The sequence below is a fragment of the Oryctolagus cuniculus genome, chromosome 6 (genome assembly GCF_964237555.1).
Source record: "Oryctolagus cuniculus chromosome 6, mOryCun1.1, whole genome shotgun sequence".
In the NCBI taxonomy this organism is placed as follows: Eukaryota; Metazoa; Chordata; class Mammalia; order Lagomorpha; family Leporidae; genus Oryctolagus; species Oryctolagus cuniculus.
In genome coordinates, this window is record NC_091437.1 from 120,273,406 (window position 1) to 120,294,090 (window position 20,685).

General features: G+C 44.3%; 2 protein-coding genes and 1 long non-coding RNA gene across 10 annotated transcripts in view; 2 read left to right on the forward strand and 1 right to left on the reverse strand.

The window, feature by feature from the left end:
* INTS8 (integrator complex subunit 8) overlaps positions 1-2,223 on the forward strand; it is a 72,006-nt gene extending 69,783 nt beyond the window's left edge. The window contains exon 27 of the mRNA XM_002710696.5: positions 2,022-2,223. Within this exon, the coding sequence (XP_002710742.1) occupies positions 2,022-2,138 (117 nt within the window). The 3' untranslated portion in view covers positions 2,139-2,223. The remainder of the gene's footprint in view (positions 1-2,021) is intronic.
* On the reverse strand, positions 2,147-19,400 carry CCNE2 (cyclin E2). Of its 8 annotated transcripts, none has more exons than XM_070075321.1 (12): positions 19,379-19,400; positions 16,623-16,662; positions 16,427-16,523; positions 16,291-16,347; positions 15,224-15,375; positions 13,101-13,236; positions 10,893-11,039; positions 8,629-8,724; positions 8,221-8,355; positions 4,927-5,038; positions 3,904-4,061; positions 2,147-3,562 (listed from the first exon to the last, which is right to left on the reverse strand). In XM_070075321.1, the coding sequence occupies exons 2-12, from the start codon at positions 16,634-16,636 to the stop codon at positions 3,449-3,451; spliced, it is 1,218 nt and encodes a 405-aa protein (XP_069931422.1). In that variant the 5' UTR covers positions 16,637-16,662; positions 19,379-19,400; the 3' UTR covers positions 2,147-3,448. The 8 variants fall into 8 exon arrangements, with proteins under 8 accessions (XP_069931422.1, XP_051700586.1, XP_008253979.1 ...); XM_051844626.2 differs by lacking the exon at positions 19,379-19,400 and adding an exon at positions 18,353-18,491; XM_008255757.4 differs by lacking the exon at positions 19,379-19,400 and adding an exon at positions 18,343-18,470.
* Positions 18,110-20,685, forward strand: part of LOC127490736 (uncharacterized) — a 28,125-nt gene continuing 25,549 nt past the window's right edge. Inside the window, exon 1 of the long non-coding RNA XR_007919113.2 lies at positions 18,110-18,241. This is a non-coding gene — a long non-coding RNA (uncharacterized lncRNA). The remainder of the gene's footprint in view (positions 18,242-20,685) is intronic.

Consider the following 20,685-nt stretch of genomic DNA (forward strand, 5'->3'; position numbering starts at 1 on the left):
TAACTGGATCCTCAGCTCTTAGGTTTTGTCCCCCACTAGTCAGTGATGCACATTTTTTTCAGGGACTGTTTTAGACTTGTATGTTAAGTTCCTTGTTCTCCTTTGCCTTTTCTATTCTCAAAAACTTCCTTGCCTCTTGTATGCTTGTGATAGACCAGAAAAGACTGGCTAGTCTCTGTCTTCATGGAAATTTCCTTGGTAATTGTGGCCCATGTATGCTTTTTTTTTTAAATTTTTATTTGAAAGGCAGAGTTACAGAGAGGCAGAGAGAGGTCTTCCATCTGCTGGTTTACTCCCTAAATGGCCACAACGGCTAGAGCTGGGCTGGGCTGATCTGAAGCCAGGAGCTTCTTCTGGGTCTCCCGTGTGGGTACAGGGGCCCAAGGACTTGGGCCATTTTCTGCTGCTTTCCTAGGCCATAGCAGAAAGCTGGATCTGAAGTGGATCAGCCAGGACTCAAACCAGCACCCATATGGGATGCTGGCACTGCAGGCGGTGGCCTTACCTGCTATGCTCCAGCGCTGACCCCTGTGCCAACTTTTAATTCCTGTGTCCTACCTTAAAAATATCTTACAGCTCTGCTCATTGTTCAGCTTTCTTCAGGTCAATAAAAGAAGTTAGTCTCTAATGAAGGCAAATTTTTATGCTTTTGATTCTATCCCAAGGACATTTAATTCTTTTCCTATATTGTCAACCTGTCCAATAGTCTGTAAACAATTTTACCCTAAATAAAGTAAGATTTTTAAGATTTTATTTGACAGGTAGAATTACAGACAGAGACAGAGAGAAAGGCCTTCCTTCCATTGGTTCACCCCCAAATGGCCGCTACGGCTGGAACTATGCCGATCCGAAGCCAGGAGCCAGATGATTCTTCCTGGTCTCTCATGCGGGTGCAGGGTCCCAAGCACTTGGGCCACACTCCACTGCCTTCCCGGGCCACAGCAGAGAGCTGGATTGGAAGACGAGCAACTGGGACTAGGCGCCGGCCCCAAAAAATCTTACTTATTGATTGTGCCTTCTTCCTCCAGTCAACTTTCATCCCTCTTAATTTTTTTTTTCTTCAACTTGGTATAGTGTCACTTCTGCAGTCACTTTAACTGTTGACTCAAGGGTCACACAATGACAAAGACAGTGGATACTTTCAGTCCTATTTCAGTTACTAATATTTCCTTCCTTCCTTGAAATTCCCTTAGCTTCCCCGACATTTTTGATTCTTTTATCGGATTCTGATTATCATTGTGTCTCCTGGGCCTAAATTTTGGGTTTTTCCAAGTTCGTGGAAGTGTTCTGATTGTCTTACACTCTTGAGGTAATCTCATCCACCCATGGTTTTGACTATTACCCACATGGTGTGTATTTCTCTGGTCTTACACTTGAGACTTTTACAGCTAATTCTCTTTGGGATCCCTTTTTTTAAACTTTCTATAGATCTCATTACCAGCCTTTGCCACATGTATTGCTTCATACCTTCCACACTGACTAAGCAGAAACGACTCATCCCTCTCCAAGCTATCAGGACCGTCTCATTTAAAGACGTTCTGATTGTTTTTAATCTAAATCTAGAGTTTACGATCTTAAAACCATCTTCTTACTAAACAGTCCATCAGAAAACTGTAGATATTTAGTAGATTGAAAAAAAAAAATCACAATTTTAAAAAGCTTTAAACATAATCACTCAGCACTGTTTTGACTCAGTGTTGTGATCAGAAATACATATTTCAACCTGTTAAGTAGGAGCCTTAACTGTAAAACATGTAGTGTGTCAAGTTACCATATAGAGCTAGCTTACTGATATTTTCAGCTAAGTAAATGTACGTGAACTTACATAATACATTTTTAATGCCATGAGCTGTGGGTTCAGCAGCCAGTCTTTTCCTTAAGAGTAACTCTAGTCAATCTTTGTTAATTTTTTCTGCAACTCTTAGTTAATTGTTAAGCTTTTGCTAGCTTTATATTTTAGGTACTAGCAAGACCTGGTTTTTCATCATTCCTCTAATAACCTAACTTTTCTGTTTTGGAAGATCAAAGCCATCGGCCAGACAGAACTGAATGCAAGCAACCCAGAAGAAGTGCTACAGCTGGCAGCGCAGAGAAGGAAAAAAAAGTTTCTCCAAGCAATGGCAAAACTTTACTTTTAAACAGTTAGTTAAGTTTTTTAACTTTTATTTTTTAAACAATGGGCTAGAAATAAACAGTATTAAAAGATTGTTTATATAATACATATATATACATTTAGCGGTGTTTTCTTTTCAGACAAAAATACTGAAATACTAGTTTAAAAACAAAACTATACATTAGACTTCATACCATAACAATAGCTTAAATTTATAATTTCTTCAAAGGGAGAAGAGATTCACATGTCCAGCAACAAAATAAACTAGCAGTCTTTTTTCTAATTAACCTACTTCTTGAGGCTGAAATTTTTGTCAGATTTCATAGTACAGCAAGTTCTTATGCCTTTTTAAAAAATAAATAGATTTCTTGGCATCAGTATACATTTAATCTTCTGCCTTAATACAAGTTTAAGTCAAGTGTTAAGCTTTATCACTTTGACACTGTCCTTATTTCATAACATAGGAATTTAAAAAGAACCTTAACAGTTTCTCATATAAATAAAGCCTTAATCACACTAAACTTTTTTAAAAAAGTCTTTAGGGATATCTTAGAGTATAAAGTGACTTTCTCATATAAATAGCTTGAAAGTGTACTTAAGTTCTTCACCCAAATTGTGATTTACAAAGAGATTATTATAAAGCAACCTATATGTCAAATAAAGCCCCAAGTAGGAGCCACAGCATTTATCTTGTTTTAATTTCTTTGGTACTCCCACTGTTTAGAACACTGTTCATCTAAGGCTTAGTAGTTAAAAAATGTTATGGCAAAGCAAATAAACTAGTTAAAAAAAAGTTCAGATTTCACCATTTGTAAAAATTCAAGTTTTATAATAGCTTGCTTGCTATAGCAGCTATAAATTAGTCACCTTATTACAAAACTGAACATTGTAAACACATTTAAATTTTATTTTCAAGAACCAAATTGCACTAGTTAAGAGTGCAGGAATTTTGAGAATCTAAAAGCTAGATACAAAGCACTATTATCACTTAATGTACCCTTTAAGATAGCATTTACCTAGCCCAAACTCCAATGGTAAAATTCCTGGTTTATAATGATAAATATAGTTAACACTGGATCAAAAAATGTTGCTGTGGCACAAATCGTGGCTGCCTTCTATCCAGTAACCTTGGGAATGAAGTCATCTTTGTAAACAAATTCTGCTATTTCCTTACCAGCTAACATAGGAATTAAATGTCTTTAGTGCCGATTTTAAGTGGCTTTAAAAATCTAAGGATGGCAGTGTAGCTTCTGAATTGGCTAGGACAATGGTAGTTAAGTTGTATGAAATTCTACCCAAAACTTGGTCAGTTCCAGCTTGTTCGAGTCCACATCTTTAGTGTTTTCCTGGTGGTTTTTCAGTGCTCTTCGGTGGTGTCATAATGCCTCCACTGCACACTGGTGACAACTGTCCCCCTTTTCTGAAGGAGTTTACATAATTTACTTCATCCTATACATGTAAAAAATTCATGCAGTGATTAGAAATTAATTTTACTGACTATATCAATGTTTTATCTTAGCTGCTAAACACTTATTTGAGACTATTCAGGTTTAATACTTGTATAGTGGTCTCTCTATTATGTATTTGCAATTGAGTAGTTATATTCTGTAGGTTCAATGACTTGTCTCAACTACTGGCACTGATCTTAAGACACTTTACAAATTGTGCTTTCACTTAAACTTTTCATTTTGAAATCAGTATACTCATTAGAACTCTTAGCATCTTACATAGTATCATTATAAGTTTCAGCGATTTACTAGGCATCAAGACCAAAAATTTCATAAACATACCAGCATAGCCAAATAATTTGTATGTGTTTGGATATTATGTCTGTCTTCCACAGGAATCTTCTTAAAAGTCTTCAGCTTCACTGGACACGTACTTTTTATGACACTAACAAAAGGCACCATCCAGTCTACACATTCTGAAATGTTGTCCCATTCCAAACCTTGGCAGAAAAAAAGTTAGAAAAATATGAAGGTTGTGTATCTTAAAGATGGTATTTAAGAGGGAGACAGAGTTCTCATCTGCTCATTTCTCAGATGTTTGCAATGGTCAGGGCTGGGCCAGGCTGAAGCTGGAAGCTCTAATCTGAGTCTCCCATGCGGGTCGCAGGGATCCAACTACTTGAGTTGTCACTGCTGCCTTTGAGAGTCTGCACTGACAGGAAGCAGTAGTCAGAGGCAGGAATTGAATCCCAGGTACTCTGATACAGGATGCAGGAACCTTAACTGCTAGGTCAAATCCCCACCCCAAGATACTTATCTTAAAACCAATTTTAAAAAGAATCCTCAGAGACTGGCATGTGGCATAGCAGGTTAGGCCTCTGCCTGTGATGTCAGCATCCCATATGGATGCCAGGGTTTCAAGACGTGGTTGCTCCACTTCCAATCCAGCTCCTTGCTAATGTTCCTGGGAAAGCAGCAGAGGATGGCCCAAGTGCTTGTGCCCCTGCACCCACATGGGAGACCTGAAGACGACTCTGGGCTCCTGGCTTCAGCCTGGCCCAGCCCCATCAGCTGCGGCCTTTTTGGGGAGTGAACCAGCTGATGGAAGATCTCTCTCTCTCTGTCTCTGTCCCCTCCTTTCTAACTATTACTGAGTGACTTCAAATGGATTTAAGATCCATTTGGACTTATTTTTGCTTGTGGATAAACAATGAAGATTGCAAAGTGCTTCTAAACAGAAAGGAAGTCCTTAAATTACTTAGTTTTTTTCTATTAATTTGGAATTGAAGCTTGGCAGGATGTTACCAGTTCATAGAATAGTCCCATAAAAGTTGTAAATAGGAAGAATACAACAAAGAGCAGTACCTGAGGCTTTCTTAACCACTTGGATGGAGGTGAAGTGGCACAGGGCAGCAGCGGCCAGTATCCTATACTGGAATTCTAATGAATCCACAGCTAGAACACACAGATCTAAAAGCTGAAACAAGAGAAAACAAAACCATAAGTAATTAGGAAGAGGATGAATACTACATGTTCTACAAAACATCAGTCAGCTAACATTTTAGAGGGTTTATTATGTGAACCATATGTCAGGTATCGCTAAAGCTCTAAGGATACAGAGAAAATAAGCCACCCTGAAGGAATTTGGCTTTGCGATGTTACGTCAGAGGGATGGTTACAGTGTCCTACAGAAAGGGTACCTACTTCCTATTAGGGAAGACAGTGAAGCCTCCTGTTACTTAAAGGAGTCTTAAAAACACATGGTAATCAGGAAGATTAAGAGGCAGGGAATGATCTAGATATAGGAACATTACTTGGAACTCAATCAAATATTTCAGAACACCTAGCGTGAAAATATGAAATATGCAAGGAATACCTCTTTTCCACATCAGAAAAAGGGGGTTAGCTAGGTCGGGATGAGATGATAAGTCTTAAGAAGTCAGAAAACAGGCCGGCGCCGCGGCTCACTAGGCTAATCCTCCGCCTAGCGGCGCCGGCACACCGGGTTCTAGTCCCGGTCGGGGCGCCGGATTCTGTCCCGGTTGCCCTTCTTCCAGGCCAGCCCTCTGCTGTGGCCAGGGAGTGCAGTGGAAGATGGCCCAGGTGCTTGGGCCCTGCACCCCATGGGAGACCAGGAAAAGCACCTGGCTCCTGGCTCCTGCCATCGGATCAGCGCGGTGCGCCGGCCGCAGCGCGCCGGCCGTGGCGGCCATTGGAGGGTGAACCAACGGCAAAAGGAAGACCTTTCTCTCTGTCTCTCTCTCTCTCACTGTCCACTCTGCCTGTCAAAAAAAAAAAAAAAAAAAAAAAAAAAAAAAAAAAAAAAAAAGTCAGAAAACAGGGCGCTGGCACTTTGGTATAGAAGGTTAAGTGCCCTGCCTGCAGAGTGTTCATCCCATATGGGCATTATTTTGAATCTAGCTACTCCACTTCTGATCCAGCTCTCTGCTAATGTTCCTGGGATAGCAGTAGAAGATAGCCTAAGTGGTTGGGCCCCTACACCCACATAGGAGACCTGGATGAAGCTCCTGGCTCCTGACTTCAGATTGTTGCAGCTCCAGCCACTACGGTCATTTGGGAAGTGAACCAGCGTATGGAAGACCTTTTTCTCTGTAACTGCCTCTCAAAAAAAAAAAAAAAAAATCTTCAAAAAAGTTTTTAAAAAGCAGTATAATCCAGGAACTAAGAGCTGAACAAATAGTAATGGAATTGTATAAAAGGGCTAGACTTCAGAGGTTTTAGGTGATATCTGTCCAATGGAATAAAATTTATGTTTGTCTTCATTAATCCAGAAGGCAGTAGAAACAGCTAAGTTGGGAAGGGAATACTATCACTATGTACCTCTAGAAACCAGTTCCACATTGTTTTATCAGTCTATCAAAGGTTCAGCCTCTATCAGAAGGGTATAGCTGCATATAACAATCTGGGATCCTGGAAATTCTGACTGAAACAATGAATAAACCTTTACTGCAAAGTTTATGAACTAAGTCAATTCCAGTATATGGACTGATTATCCAATTTTGATATTTATATTGTGCTTAGTAGATTTAAAACAAATTATATTCTAAGTGACTTAATACTCATCTACAAATACAATTCCTCTCAGTCCATATGTCAGTTTTAACATCCTACATGGAACAAGAATGCAGTTTTTCTCATTTTTTAAAAATTTATTTCAAAGTTAAGGAGAGATCTTCCTTCTGCTGGTTCACTCCCCAAATGACTGCATAAGCCTGGGCTGAACCAGGCCGAAGCCAGGAGCTTCTTCAGGTGTTCCCCAAGGGTGGCAAGGGTCTAAACACTTGGGCCATCTTCTATTGCTTTCTTAAGCCGTTAGCAGGGAGCTTTATCAGAAGTGGGGCAGGGGCCCAGTGCTGTGGTGCAGGTTACTCCTCCGCCTGCAGTGCCAGCATCCTATGTGAGTGGTGGTTCGAGTCCCGGCTGCTCCTCTCTCAGTCCAGCTCTCTGCTATGGCCTGGGAAAGCAGAAGATGGCCGAAGTGCTTGGGCCCCTGCACCTGTGTGGGAGACCCCAAAGAAGCTCCTGCTTCAGATTGGCCCATTTACGGAATGAACCAGCGGATGAAAGACCTTTCTGTCTCTCCCTCTCACTGTAACTTTACCTCTCAAATAAATAAAACAAAATAAAAAAAAAAAAAAACAAAATAAATAAAAGTAGGCAGCTGGGAATCGAATCAGTGTCCACATGAGATGCTGGTGTCTCAGGTAGTAGCTTTGCCCACTATGCCACAAGGCCAGCCCCAATTTTCTTTACCTTTGTTTGTAGCATATTTTAAATCCTTAAGATACTACTTGTAGGGGCCAGCGCCGTGGCTCACTTGGCTAATCCTCCGCCTGTGGCGCTGGCATCCCATATGGGCACCAGGTTCTAGTCCCAGCTGCTCCTCTTCAGTCCAGCTCTCTGCTATGGCCTGGGAGGGCAGTGGAGGATGGCCCAGGTGATTGGGCCCCTGCACCTGTGTGGGAGACCAGGAGGAAGCATCTGGCTCCTGGCTTTGGATCGGCACAGAGCTGGCCATGGCGGCCATTTGGGGGTTGAACCAACGGAAGGAAGACCTCTCTCTGTCCCTCTCCCTCACTGTCTAACTCTGTCAAGTAAGTTTAAAAAAAAAAAAAAGCTACTACTAGTGAGAAGTAAGCAGGAAAGAATGGGCTCCTCCTCTAGTTACTTTGTTAAAGTATTTGTTGTATGCTGGCATAGGAAAGTTTAATTTGAATTCAAGTATAAAAAAAATCCTATAACAAAATAAGGTGATTTTAATTCTAATATGTAACTTAAACAGGTACCCTAGTATTCAAGCATAAAGAGAATAAGGGAATCATACAGAATGATTCTGAACCATTATAAGACTTATATACAACTGGCTGAAAAACACTTTACCCATTTTATGTCAAGAGATATGTAACTATTTTGGATCCCTAGTGAATGAAAGTACTCAGGCTACTGTAAGAACTTTGTTTTTAGGGTTATTAAGCAACATATACATTCAGGACAATACATGTTACAAACCAGACTTTTTGGTCCATTTAAGGAATGAATTCAATACCATTACATTGTTGTATAGCCTATGTAAGAATATAGACACTGAAGAAACCCGTGTTAATGACATCAGCATAAATCCAATAAAAATATCAGTACCTGAGCTATTTGAATGAATGTTTCCTGAGAATACTGAGGTAGAAGAACTTTAGGAGCATCTTTAAGAGCATCAACTTGAAGAAAAAGATTTAGCCAGGAGATGACTGTTACAGGACATAGTTCCCATTTTAAAGCCTGTTAATGAAATTTTAAAATACCCATTAAACAGTGTAGGCACATATACCATATTATATAGACTTTAGAGGTTAAGTAAATTCCTCTTCTAGCCACCACCACTGTCAGTATTTCAATGCATTAACCTCTTAGAACTGGATGCTAATACTAAAAACCTTAGTTTTGACTGCTTACGTTATAGTATTTGAAATTCAGTCATAATTACTATTTTACCAGTACAAAAAAACTGTTTTACCAGATTGCAACTTGAAGTAAAAATGTAATTATTATTACCTTTAATATAATGAGTTCCATCCTTAAGATATCCTCTTCACTGCAAGCACCATCAGTGACATAAGCAAACTCTTGGAGTTTAGGAGCATAGATTTCCTTTAAATAGGAATTTTTCATTAAGCACAATTGAGATCAACACAGAAAATTATACAAACTACATACACATTTCAGTTTTAAGGAAAGTTTCACAAAGTGATTTTAAATCTTAGTAAAATAATTCTGTAGCTAGAACAACACTGTATTTAAGATACTTTTCAATAAATAAGATCTAGAAATAGGGGCTGGCACTGTGGTATAGCAGGTTAAAGCCTCAGCCTGCAGTGCCAGCATCCCATATGGGTGTCGCTTCGAGTACCAGCTCTTCCACTTCCAATCCAGCCCAAGTCCTAGGGCCCCAGCAACCACATGGAAGACCTGGAAGAAGCTCCTGGCTCTTGGCTTCAGCCTGGCCTAGCCCTGGGTCATTGTAGCCATTTGGGGAATGAACTACAGGATGGAAGATCTCTGTCTTTCTCTGTAACTTTGCCTTCCAAATAAATAAACCTTTAAAAAAATCCTTTATCTTCATAGAACAAGGTTAATCAAAAAATATTTTATATAATTTGGCTGATGACAGGTCTGTTTGAGCAGTTCAGACAAGAGCAACTAGAATGATCAAAGGATTACAAGAGGGGCCTGTGCTGTGGTGTTGCAGGTAAAAGCTGCCTTCTGCGATGCCAGCATCCCATATAGGCACCTGACTGCTCCACTTCTACCAGCTTCCTGCTAATGGCCTGGGAGAAGCAGAAGAAGGTGACCAGAGTGCCCCTGCCACTGTATGAGAGACCAGAATGAAGCTCCTGGTTTCTGCCTGGCCAAGCCTGGCTATTGCGGCCATCTAGGGGAGTGAGCCATCAGATGGAGGATCTCTCTTGCTCTCTTTTCTAACTCCTAGGAGAAAAGGCTTTTAGTTTAAAAAAGCCTAGTATTTTCATCTAAAAGATATTTGAAACACAGTATGATTTTAGGTAAGGAAAGACTGAATATGAACTTGTGCACCCAATATGGCAGATTTGGGGGGATAGCCTAAGCTCACAAAACATATACCAAAGGAAAAGAAAAATGTACTGAAGAAAAGTGATAGATCACAGTCCTTCATTTACGCCTAAAATATTAGCAGCTACAAAAATTTTCAATGAAAGCACTGACAGTATCCATAACAATTTTAAGAAAAGCAGATAGAAGGGGGCAGCACTCTCTATGGCACAGCAAGCTAAGCCATTGCTTAGGACACCCACATTCCATATTTGAGTTCAGCCAGTTCAAGTCCCAGCTACACCATGTCATCCAGCTCCCTTCTGATGCACCTGTAAGCATTGGAAGATGGCCCAAGTGCTTGGACTCCTGTCACCCACGAAGGAGACATGCATGGAGCTCCTGGCTTCAGCCTGTGGGTGTTGAAGCCATTTGAGGAGGGAACCAGCAGACGGGATCTCTCTCATATAAGTAAAACATCTCCAAAAAACGAAAAAATGCAGATTGAGAGTATGTGAAGGAAAAATCTCAAGAGGAAAGGAGTTGCCTTCTATCATGGAATCATCATGAGATACAAAAATATAGTCCAGATAAACCATTATCCTTACTTACTTTTTTACAATTGATTGTTCAGTTTTCCATTTATTTACTTGAAAGGGTGAGTGAGAGAGAGATTATCTCCCATCTGCCAGTTCCCTCCCCAGGTGGATGCAACAGCCAAGGCTGGGCCAGGCGAAAGTCACCATCCTGGAACTCCATCCAGGTCTCCATGGGTGGCAGGGACCCAAGTACTTGGGCCATCTTCTACTGCCACTGCTTTCTCAGGTGCATTAGCAGGGAGCTGGATTGGAAATGGAGAAGCTAGGACTCCAACTAGCACCCATATAGGATGCTGGCATTTTAAGTAGCAGCTTAACCTGCTGTGCCATAACCCTGGCCCCAGGAGTTTAGTCTTCAAAGACTATTCTGTTGAATCTCGAAGTCATAGTTAGTATTTTTTGATAGAATTTACCTAAATACTAATTCCAGAATCTAAACCAGAGACCAGTGATAGGCTCAGCCACTACAGAAGAGCTCGGAGAATTTTTTCTTCTATCCTCATAATGTCCAGAAAATAAATACTGAAGAATGAAACCAATCACCTTTCTTAAGGAATTAACAGGGAAAAAAATAGTATTTGGGATTAATGTACTGATTAGGAAAACAAAGTTTTCTATTCATATATCTATGAATAAACTTTGAGAACTTACCTCAAGTTTGGAAGCAATGAATAATGAGGTAATCCCAATGAGTTGAAGCATATTTTTATTTATATCCTTTTGTGTCAACATAAATCTATCAAAAAAGTCTTGTGCAAGATAAAATGTTTCTCTGTGAAGTGTGTATACTTCACATACCTAGAGAAGAATCCAAACATTTAAATATTCTGAGTTTCTCCTAATTAGAAAACCATCTCTTAGCATATAGACCTCACAGTACTTTTAAGCCAAACAAATTAACATGTACAAATAGGTTAAACAAATCTATTGCCATCCCATTTTACTCTTATTAGCTTTGCTGTTTTTTCCCCCTCTATATTTTTACCTCATTTGTTTTTCATATTTTACTGTACTGGCCAGTAATATAGAGGAATACTGAATACATAACAATGACAGACAAAATCTTAGTATTTCCCTATTAATAAAACCTGTCATTTCAATGTTTATGATAAGGAAAGCTTTTAATTCTCACACCAAAAAGTAGGTATGATTATTTCCATTTTGGAGATGAGGAAACAGGGATAGAAATACATGAGTTTTGAATAAACATATTTTACCATCAGGATAGGGGGCAGGTGTCTGGACTCGTGGTCAGAATGCCAGTATCAGAGTGCCTGAGTTTGATGCCTGCCTCTGACTCCTGACTCTAGTTTTCTGTTAGTGAAGACCTGGGAGGCACTGGTTATGGCTCAAGTGATTGGATTTGTCAACTGAGAGGCCTGGGTAAGTTTATGGCTCCAGTTTCAGTATTGCTGGTATTTGGGGAATGAACCAGCATATGGAAGTTTGCTCTCCGTATCTCTTTATTTACCTCTCAAATGAATAAAGTCAGGAATGGATGTTGAATTTCATAAAATGTCTTTCACATCTATTGAGATATAAGGAATTTTATAATTTAAACTATTAAAGTAATAAATTAGTATCTTTACATTCTTAATTTTATTTTTAAATTTTTTTTTGACAGGCAGAGTGGACAGTGAGAGAGAGAGACAGAGAGAAAGGTCTTCCTTTGCCGTTGGTTCACCCTCCAATGGCCGCCGTGGCTGGCGCGCTGCGGCTGGTGCACCGCGCTGATCCAATGGCAGGAGCCAGGTACTTCTCCTGGTCTCCCATGGGGTGCAGGGCCCAAGCACTTGGGCCATCCTCCACTGCACTCCCTGGCCACAGCAGAGAGCTGGCCTGGAAGAGGGGCAACCGGGACAGAATCCGGCCCCGACTGGGACTAGAACCCGGTGTGCCGGCGCCGCAAGGCGGAGGGATTACCCTAGTGAGCCGCGGCGCCGGCCTATCTTTACGTTCTTAAACTGAAAGAATAACACTGATTTTTTTAAGTTGATTCCAGGATCACTAGAGGTTTTCAAAAAGTCAAAACTCAACTACCTTCTTGTATCTGCATGATTAAAACTAATCTTCCTTTCTGATGCAAACATTTTGTAGTCTTAAAAACTTTCTGATGGTTTCTGTGATCTGTGCTGCCATGTGCTACTCCACCAAAAAGCCTGTAGTCTTTCTCCCTTAGAATTCATTATCTTTGTCTTAACACAGATAAGAGCAAGTACCCAAGAGTTGGAGGAAAATCAATTTGTCTTTCACACAAGTAATTATTTTCCAAAAAGTAAGTCTAGAGATTTTTTTAAGCATTAATTTCTAAAGAGACCCACAAGAGCAGAAATTCTGGCACAGATAAATAGAGATTTCAGCATCATTATTCCTTTAAATTAATGGCACAGTATATTTCTGAAAAGAATAAAATATATAATAAACTGACACTAACAGAAGGCCTATGGCTTTTCACTGTTCAGTGCCTCTTTATGGTTTAGGACATAGAAATCAGGATTCCTATTCACAATGCAGATTTTAATAAAGCTGAGGGCTCAGAAACCTACTCATGGTCCTTTGTCTTGCATAGCAGGATCCAAAACCTGATCAACTATACTTTATGTTCATTTGAGTATCCACAGCCCCTGAACCCAGTGCCTGATGTATAACAATGCCCACAGATGGCAGGAATTCTGAGTTGGATTTAGGTTATATAAAGTGTCTGTGTTACGATCTTATTCTTAGTCATTTTCCACTTTGGGTACCATCAATTATAGTAAGTACCCCAAAAGATGGCCTGAGGACACATGGAAAGCAATTTACATCTTAATATTTTTCCATCATACAGGGACAAAGGAAATTTATATTACTGGAACATACCTCTAAAAGCCAGTCTAGAAGTATTGACCTCATTTGTGGTTCCAGGTCAGAATGCAGAACTTCAAAATGCTTGTCATGAACATACCTGCTTTCCTTTTTTAACATGTTTAGCCACACCTCTTTTGAACATCCCCAGCTATGGAACAGGAGAAAAATACAATTTAAATTCTATTTATATAATATAAAAACTGTCTGTTTTACATAGAATAAATAAAACTTTCAAGCAGAACTTGGAAAAAGCTCATAGATTAGGAAAAAATGTCTGTCTTTTCAAAGAGATTTATTTATTTAAAAAGCAAAGAGACAGGGAGAAAGAGCCATACAGTTGAGGCTGGGCAAGGCCAAAGCCAAGAACCAGTGACTCCATCTTGGTCTCCTAGGTGGGTGGCAGGGATTAAAGTACTTGGGCTATCTTCTGCCTTCCCATGTGCATTTGCAGGAAGCTGGATCAGAAGTGGAGTAGCAGGGACTCAAACCGTGCTCTGAAAATATGCTGGAGGCACTAGAAGCACTGACTTAACCTGCTGTATGACGACACTGGCCCTATTTTAATTTTTAGAAACATTTCTTTTGCATCAGAAAATAGAAGTCTGGGGGCTGACATCCCATATGGGCACTGGTTTGAGTCCCACCTGCTGTACTTGCAATTTTGCTCCCTGCTAATGCACCTGGGAAAGCAATAGAAGATGGGCCAAGTGCTTGGACTCCTGCACCCAAGTGGGAGACCTGGAAGAAGCTCCTGGCTTCAATCTGGCATAGCCCTGGCTGTTGCAGCCATCTTGGGGAGTAAACCAGCAGATGGAAGATCGATCTCTCTAGCTGTCTTTCCATAAATTTTAAATAAATATTAAAGAAAAATAAGCCTGAAATGATATACCAAGAACATGGCCTACAATAGTTGGTAGGTGTTTAAAGAGTGCTTTTCAAAGACCAGCATTGTGGCTTAGCAGGTTAAGCTGCTGCCTGTGATACTGGCATCCCAAATGGGTTCAAGTTTGAGTCCCAGCTGCTCCAGTTCCAATCCAGCTCCTTGCTAATGTGCCTAGGAAAGAGAAGCAGAGATGGCCCAACTGTTTGGGCCCCTGCATCCATGTGGGAGACCTGGAAGCAGCTCTGGGCTCCTGGGTTCTCCCTGGCATGCCAGCTATTCTGGCCATTTGGGAAGTGAACCAGTCCATGGAAGACTGCTGTCTGCCTCTCCCCCATGTAACTCCACCTTTCCAGTAAGTAAAAATAAATCTTAAAATTTTCAAGGGTTACTGTTGAAGTTTTTCCCAAAAACATTAAAAAGTTAAAACATATTATCACAATAGAGACAAGTCTCAATCACCTGCAAATAGATCATCAATAGTAGTCACCTCTAAAGGGAGTAAGGTAGCACAAAGTGTAGAGGAGGAGGAGGAGTGAGTTTTTAAATGTCTGATTCCATTAATTTGTTTATTAAAGCCAATACATTGCATTTTGTATAAGCTGTACTTATACAGACTTAAAAAATATAGGTGTTACTAAGTTTGGTAGTAAATGTATACATCAGTTGAACATGCCATACAGGTTAAAATGTTTGTCTTAATTTAGGTAAGTTATTTAAACTCCATTAGAAAAGTTCTGGTGGGCAGGTGTTTGGCACAGCAGTTAGGTCACTGCTTTGGATGCCTACATCCCAAGAGTGCCTGGGTTCAAGTCCTACATCTGCTTCTGATTCCAGCTTCCTGCTCATGCACACCCTAAGAAGGTAGCAGATGATGGCACAATTGGTTAGGTCCCTGCCACCAACCTGGGAGATCTGGATTGGATTCCAGGCTTCTGGCTTTGGCCTGGCCCATTGTTGGGCATTTTGGGAGTAAAGTAGTGGATAGGAGACCTCTGTCTCTCCGAGTTTCAAATAAAAGTTTTTTTTTTTAAAGTGCTTTTAAGTTTGATAATACTCAGCAAACACAGGAAAATTATTTTATAGATTATGTTTTAAATACCCATATCATGTGCAACATGCTTAGCAGTATGGAAAGCGGTTGTTTTTTTCTTCACATTTTTTCTCTTATAGTGAAAGCAAAAGATAACTTGAAATAGTTATATTAAATCAGTATAATTTTAATCTGATATAAAGTCACTGAAATTTTTCTTACCTTAAATCAGGCAAAGGTGAAGGATTAATAAAAAGATTTGTGAATCTGTAATTTGTAAATCTGGAGAAGTCGCTTGTTCCTATTTCTTTATGGGGTGTTTCAATAATAATGCAAGGACTGATTCCCCCAGATAATACAGGTGGCCAGCAATTCTGTCAGTATAAAAAAAAAAAAACACAACTATTTGTGCAATAGGAAACCTTAGCTTTTGTTCTGTATGTTTCATAACTGAAAGCTAATATTTCTAGGCCATCTGTAGTTTTAGCTAATATAGCTGACAATCTAGCTAACTTGACATTCATATTTTATAAATAAAGACATACTGCTCTTTCAGTCTTCATACAGAGTAACAGGATGTTTTAGACAAAAATCCTGGTAATAAAGACATTCTGTATTAAAGTAGGAGTAAGAACAAAATATCTTTTGTATAAAATGCTAATCACCTTCAAGATCATAAAATGCAGTTGTCTGTATTTAGAAATAGCAGGGGTACTTTTAAAAAATTTTTAAGTTAAACCTGTAGTGATATTTCAGAATATCACAGTACTTTAATTCAAGACCTTAAAAATTGAATCAAGTGGAACCAATTACTTAAAGGACCTTTTATCCAATAATGCGGGTTTCAAAGGGAATTACTATCTTTAAATTGCTTTCTGTACAAAATATAGGAAGAAGAGGTAGCAAAGGGTGGCTTCTAGGCTGTCAGAGATCTCACATCCTATTTATGCCCAAGAAGCAGCTATTAGGATCCTGCACGATAGTCTGAGAGGGAACAAAGAGTATATCAGACAGATTAGGCGGGCCCTGGTGCACCAGGCAGTTCCAAGAGGGAGGGATTTACAAAAAGGAACCAGCTGCTTCAAGGCAAACTTACTCTGCAGCTGTAGTAGGATTCAAGCACACAGAAACCACCCCAAAACAAGCACCTTCCTGCTAACCTCTGAGGGGATTCAAAAGTAAAAGTGTCAGTAATCTTTCTATTGCCAAGCAGTAACACAGAATTCCGTTAATGGTATCCGTATCTGGTATTTGACGCCCCAAGCCCGCCCAACCCAGTTCTACCTTACCCTAATCTCATACTGATGTTTCTTGGTGACCTTTTCCTCTTTTCTCTTTTTGACATCCTGAAAAATAGAAAGAGCGTTAGTAAGCTAAAGTCCCAGCGAGTAAGTAATTTTCCCCCTCCTTTTTCCCTTAAATCACCTGGGCTGTTTTTCTCTTCTTGGCTTGGATTATCTGGGCTTCTTGTGGGGAATCCGTCTGACTGGGCTGGGACTGCTGCTTAGCTTGTAAACGGCTACTGTTGGTGAATTGTGGAAAAGGAAGTTTAATTAGTAAGTCATGCGTTTCGAAGGCAGCCGCTAATTTTGAAACATGTCTCCAAGACAAATAATATTACCTGCGTCTTGACATTCTCTTCTTCCAGGTGTATGAAAACTCTAGTGGGGGGGGCGGGGGGGAGAAAAAACAGAGTCAAATAGGCTGTCATCCATAGTCCCACATGACGGCCAGTTCCCTCGGAAGGTGGTCTGAGCCATTTTACCGCGCTGTCTCCTGCACTGGTAATTAACTTCGGATACATGCCTGCATTTTCTCCACTGAATGTGCAGAAATTGCACCCCGGACACCGTGAACGCGCAGGAAGGCAGGTCTCCCCGAAACGAGGAGTTTGGGTCCCTCCCCTCCTCCCTTGTCCAGCCGGAGTGGGGCTTGCGGGGCGGCCCCTTGGCCGCCTGCACGAACCCTGGGGAGCGAGGGCTGAGGAGGCCCAGCGCTGTGGAGAAGCCGGTTCCGCGCCAATTTGGAGAGCGGCGGCGGCGGCGGGGAGCAGGGGGCGGAGGAACCGAGACTGGTGTCACGTCCTCCAGCCCACTCTCCCTCCTGCCCAGGCTCCTGGGCGCTGCCCGCGCTTGCAGCGGCACCGGACCCCCACTCCAGACGCGGGCAGCGGGCAGAGCAAAGGGGGCAAAGGAGAAACTGGGCTGGTCCAACTTTCCTCCCCGTTTAGGGGCCCGGACCCCCGTCCCTCTCCCGCCGGACAGCTCTCCAAATGCGGATGGGACTGAGACGTCCCTAGGATGAGGGACTTTTCCTGGCCTCTACTTAGGGACGGCCTCCATCCCCTGTCGCGTTTCCATCCCTTGCCGGGGTCCTGACAGGGAGGAATCGCGGGGACCCATCCCCTGCCAGTCGTCTAGTTCCCCACCGTCCCATCTTTCCTCCCCCACGCTCCCGCCCGCGGGAAGGATCGGCCCAGCAGGGCTTTCTTTGGTCCCACATCCCCCCGCCTCTACGCCCAGCACCTCCTCACCGCCAGACCCGCTACCGCTCGGCTCAGCTGGCGCCGGCGCCAACCCAATATATAGGCCGGGCCGGGCCCGCCCCGCACGCATGCGCCCCAGACTGACACCTCCGGACAGCGCGCTCCCCTCCCCCGCCCGCGCGCCAGTCGCCCGCCCGCGCGCGCGCCGCGCCAGGCCCTGCCTTCAGCGCGCGCCGATCCTTTCCCAATGGCAGCGCGGCCCCCTGCGCTCTGCTTCACCTGCCCTCACGGCAGCGGGCGGCGGAGTCACTCAGAGGCGCCTCATAAAGGGGTCCCCGCCGTCGGGCTCCTACCCCTTCCCACCGCACCTCCCGCATCTGGGGCTGTCAGGCCGCGGACGCCACGGCGTACGACGAGGCGGCGGCGGCTCGGGCGAGCATTCCGAGTCAAGTGCCCGGGGAGCGCGGTCCTGCGGTGCTCCCGGCTGTCCCGCCAAGGCCTCAGGGAACCCGGGTTTTCCTGAGAGAAGCGGGGCCGGGGAGGACCCGCCCCTTGAGGCGGAGCGCCGCTCTGGCACACGCGCTGGCCAATAGGAGGCCAGGGCGGCTGCACAACGTGGAGCGGCTGCGGATGTAAACACAGCCTGGGGCGCCGCGGGACACGTGCGCCGCGCGCCAGCCGCCGGAGCCCGGGAGCCCGGGGCCGCCTCTGCCCCGCCTCGGTGGCCACGCTCCGGGATGGCGTCTGCAGCCGAGGTACGTTCCAGCCCTGTTTTCCCGTCCCTGCTCCCCGTGGGCTGGCTTACTGCTCCCCCAGCCCGCCCCTTCTAGCAGCTGCCCGCGCGGGAAACGCTCACGCCGGCCTGCCTTTCCTCTCCTCCAAACCCGGTCCCCGCAGGACAAAACAGCTTTCGGGGACGGACAGGGATGGCATTTCCCCCTCCCGCAAGCGCGGCGGCCCCCGGGGCTCCTGCTGCCGAGAACGGTCGCCTCCACGTGCAGGCCTCGGGCCCGCCCGCCGCGCCCCGCCCCGCCGCCAGCGCGCCCTGCAGAGCCCGCGCGAGCCGCCTGCGCGGGAGGGAACCGCCCGCCTCCGAGCGCTCGCGGTTGGCGCCAGGCCCGGCGCGTTTCCTCAGCTTTCCCCCGGAGTTTAAGCTTCAGGGCCCCCAGCTCTCTCTGTGTATGCCCCCCGCCCCAAGACTGCACATCCCCGAGCGGGACGTGCGGACGGTACTCCGTCAGCGGGCTTTGCGCGCACGGCTGCAGGAACAAAGCCCCTCGGGGCGGAGGCTCCCCGGAACCCGCGGCAGCCGGGGCCGGAGGCGGTAGACCGGCGTCCGACCTCCCCGGCCCCGAGCGCGGAGCCCTTCCCGAGATGCACCAGGCGGCGGGGCTGCCCGCCCGGCCTTTGTGCTCCGGGACCTGCGCTCTCCCGGCGCTCCGGCCGGCGAGTCTTAAGCATGCTTCCCCTTTCGATACCGTTTCACGACCCCGCCAGAGGTGTTCTCTCCCCCGGTTTTACGCCTAAGGGGCTTGCCCGTGGTGATGCAGAGTGAGAAGGGGTCCTTGCCCTGTTTGCGATGGCTCCCTCTGCAGCCGTTCAGGCGCTGCGTGGAGCTCTAGCATCCTGAAGGCCAGGAAAGGGAGTCTCCCACAGGCTTGGCGTTAGCTGAGCGCCAGCGAAACTGGCGGCCTACAGAAGCTGCTGGAAATACACTGGGAGCCGGGAATGTCTGTTACCATGGTGCGGTTAGCCTCTGAGTATTGTACACCCAACTCTCTTAACAGAAACATACGTGGGTCCTCCCCTGGACTAGGATGTGCCTAGAGAGCTTTGGTGGTGAAGCAGAAATTGGGAACAATCCCAAGACAGCCCGGCGGCATCCCAAGTACCTGGTCAGACAGATGGGTCTGTAAGGAACGTGGGCTCGCCGTCTGCGCTGGTGCAGGTCACTAGATCCCTCTGAGCGCTGCTTTTCTCTGGAAAAGATGTAACAAGACACTCGTCTCCAGGGTTGTTTTAAAGGGTAAATTTGATCAGAGAGAGAGAGATGCTGTCTCCCATATGTACCTGTCACAGGGCAGATGTTCAGTAAGCGTTAGCTCCTCTTGCTTTTATCCACCCCGCTTTGCCAGTAGAAATTTAAAAGTTATTTGAAGGACTATACATGAAACAAGGCTGAGTTATAAAATTTCTGTTTCCGGAATGTTTAGTCATCCTTTATGGGTACCTACGTTAGGCATCATAGTTCAGTTTTTCACCCTTGCTTCATGTTTTCACATGTTCATTTTAAGCTTCCTCTTTTCATTGTTTTTTTTTTTTTTTAATTTATTTTATTTATTTGAAAGAGTTACAGAGAGGTAGAGACAGAGAAGTCTTCCATCTGCTGGTTCACTCCCCCAGGTGGTTGCAGTGGCAGGAGCTGTGCCAATCAGGAGCCAGGAGCTTCTTTCCAGTCTCCCACGTGGGTGCAGGGGCCCAAGGACTTGGGCCATCCTCCACTGCTGTCCCCCGCCACAGCAGAGAGCTGGATCAGAAGAGGAGCAGCCGAACTAGAACCGTGCCCATGTGGGATGCCGGCGCCTCGAGCCAGGGTGTTCACCCACTGTGCCGCAGCACCGGCCCCTTCACTCAGTTTTAAAACTCACCTACTTTGGAATACCTGAAATTCTTTTATACTTGCAATAATTTCAGAAAATGTTTAACACTTTCTAAAGTACCTTTTTCCTATTGTACAAGCAAAGTTAAAACATCATGTTGAATAAACTGTTGACCATGTGTGTCTTTTGGGCAGTTATTTGATTGCCCCCACAGTATTTCTGGGGGAAGAAAAACGAGATTCTTGGAGACATAGGTTTAAAAAGACAACCAGGGCCAGCGCCGCGGCTCACTAGGGTAATCCTCCACCTTGCGGCGCCGGCACACCCGGTTCTAGTCCCGGTCGGGGCGCCAGATTCTGTCCCGGTTGCCCCTCTTCCAGGCCAGCTCTCTGCTGTGGCCAGGGAGTGCAGTGGAGGATGGCCCAAGTATTTGGACCCTGCACCCCATGGGAAACCAGGATAAGTACCTGGCTCCTGCCATCGGATCAGCGCAGTGCGCCAGCCGCGGCGGCCACTGGAGGGTGAACCAACGGCAAAGGAAGACCTTTCTCTCTGTCTCTCTCTCTCACTGTCCACTCTGCCTGTCAAAAAAAAAAAAC

Bases quoted from the DNA above. Each gene is read 5' to 3' on its own strand.
- CCNE2 (XM_008255760.4), bottom strand. From the start codon at position 17,616: ATGCGTGCGGGGCGGGCCCGGCCCGGCCTATATATTGGGTTGGCGCCG. The intron at 8,725-10,892 runs GTAAGTTCTCAA...TCCTATTTAAAG, and splicing joins TCATTGCTTCCAAACTTGAG to GAAATCTATGCTCCTAAACT. The intron at 5,039-8,220 runs GTACTGATATTT...CTCTTGTTTCAG, and splicing joins CATTCATTCAAATAGCTCAG to CTTTTAGATCTGTGTGTTCT.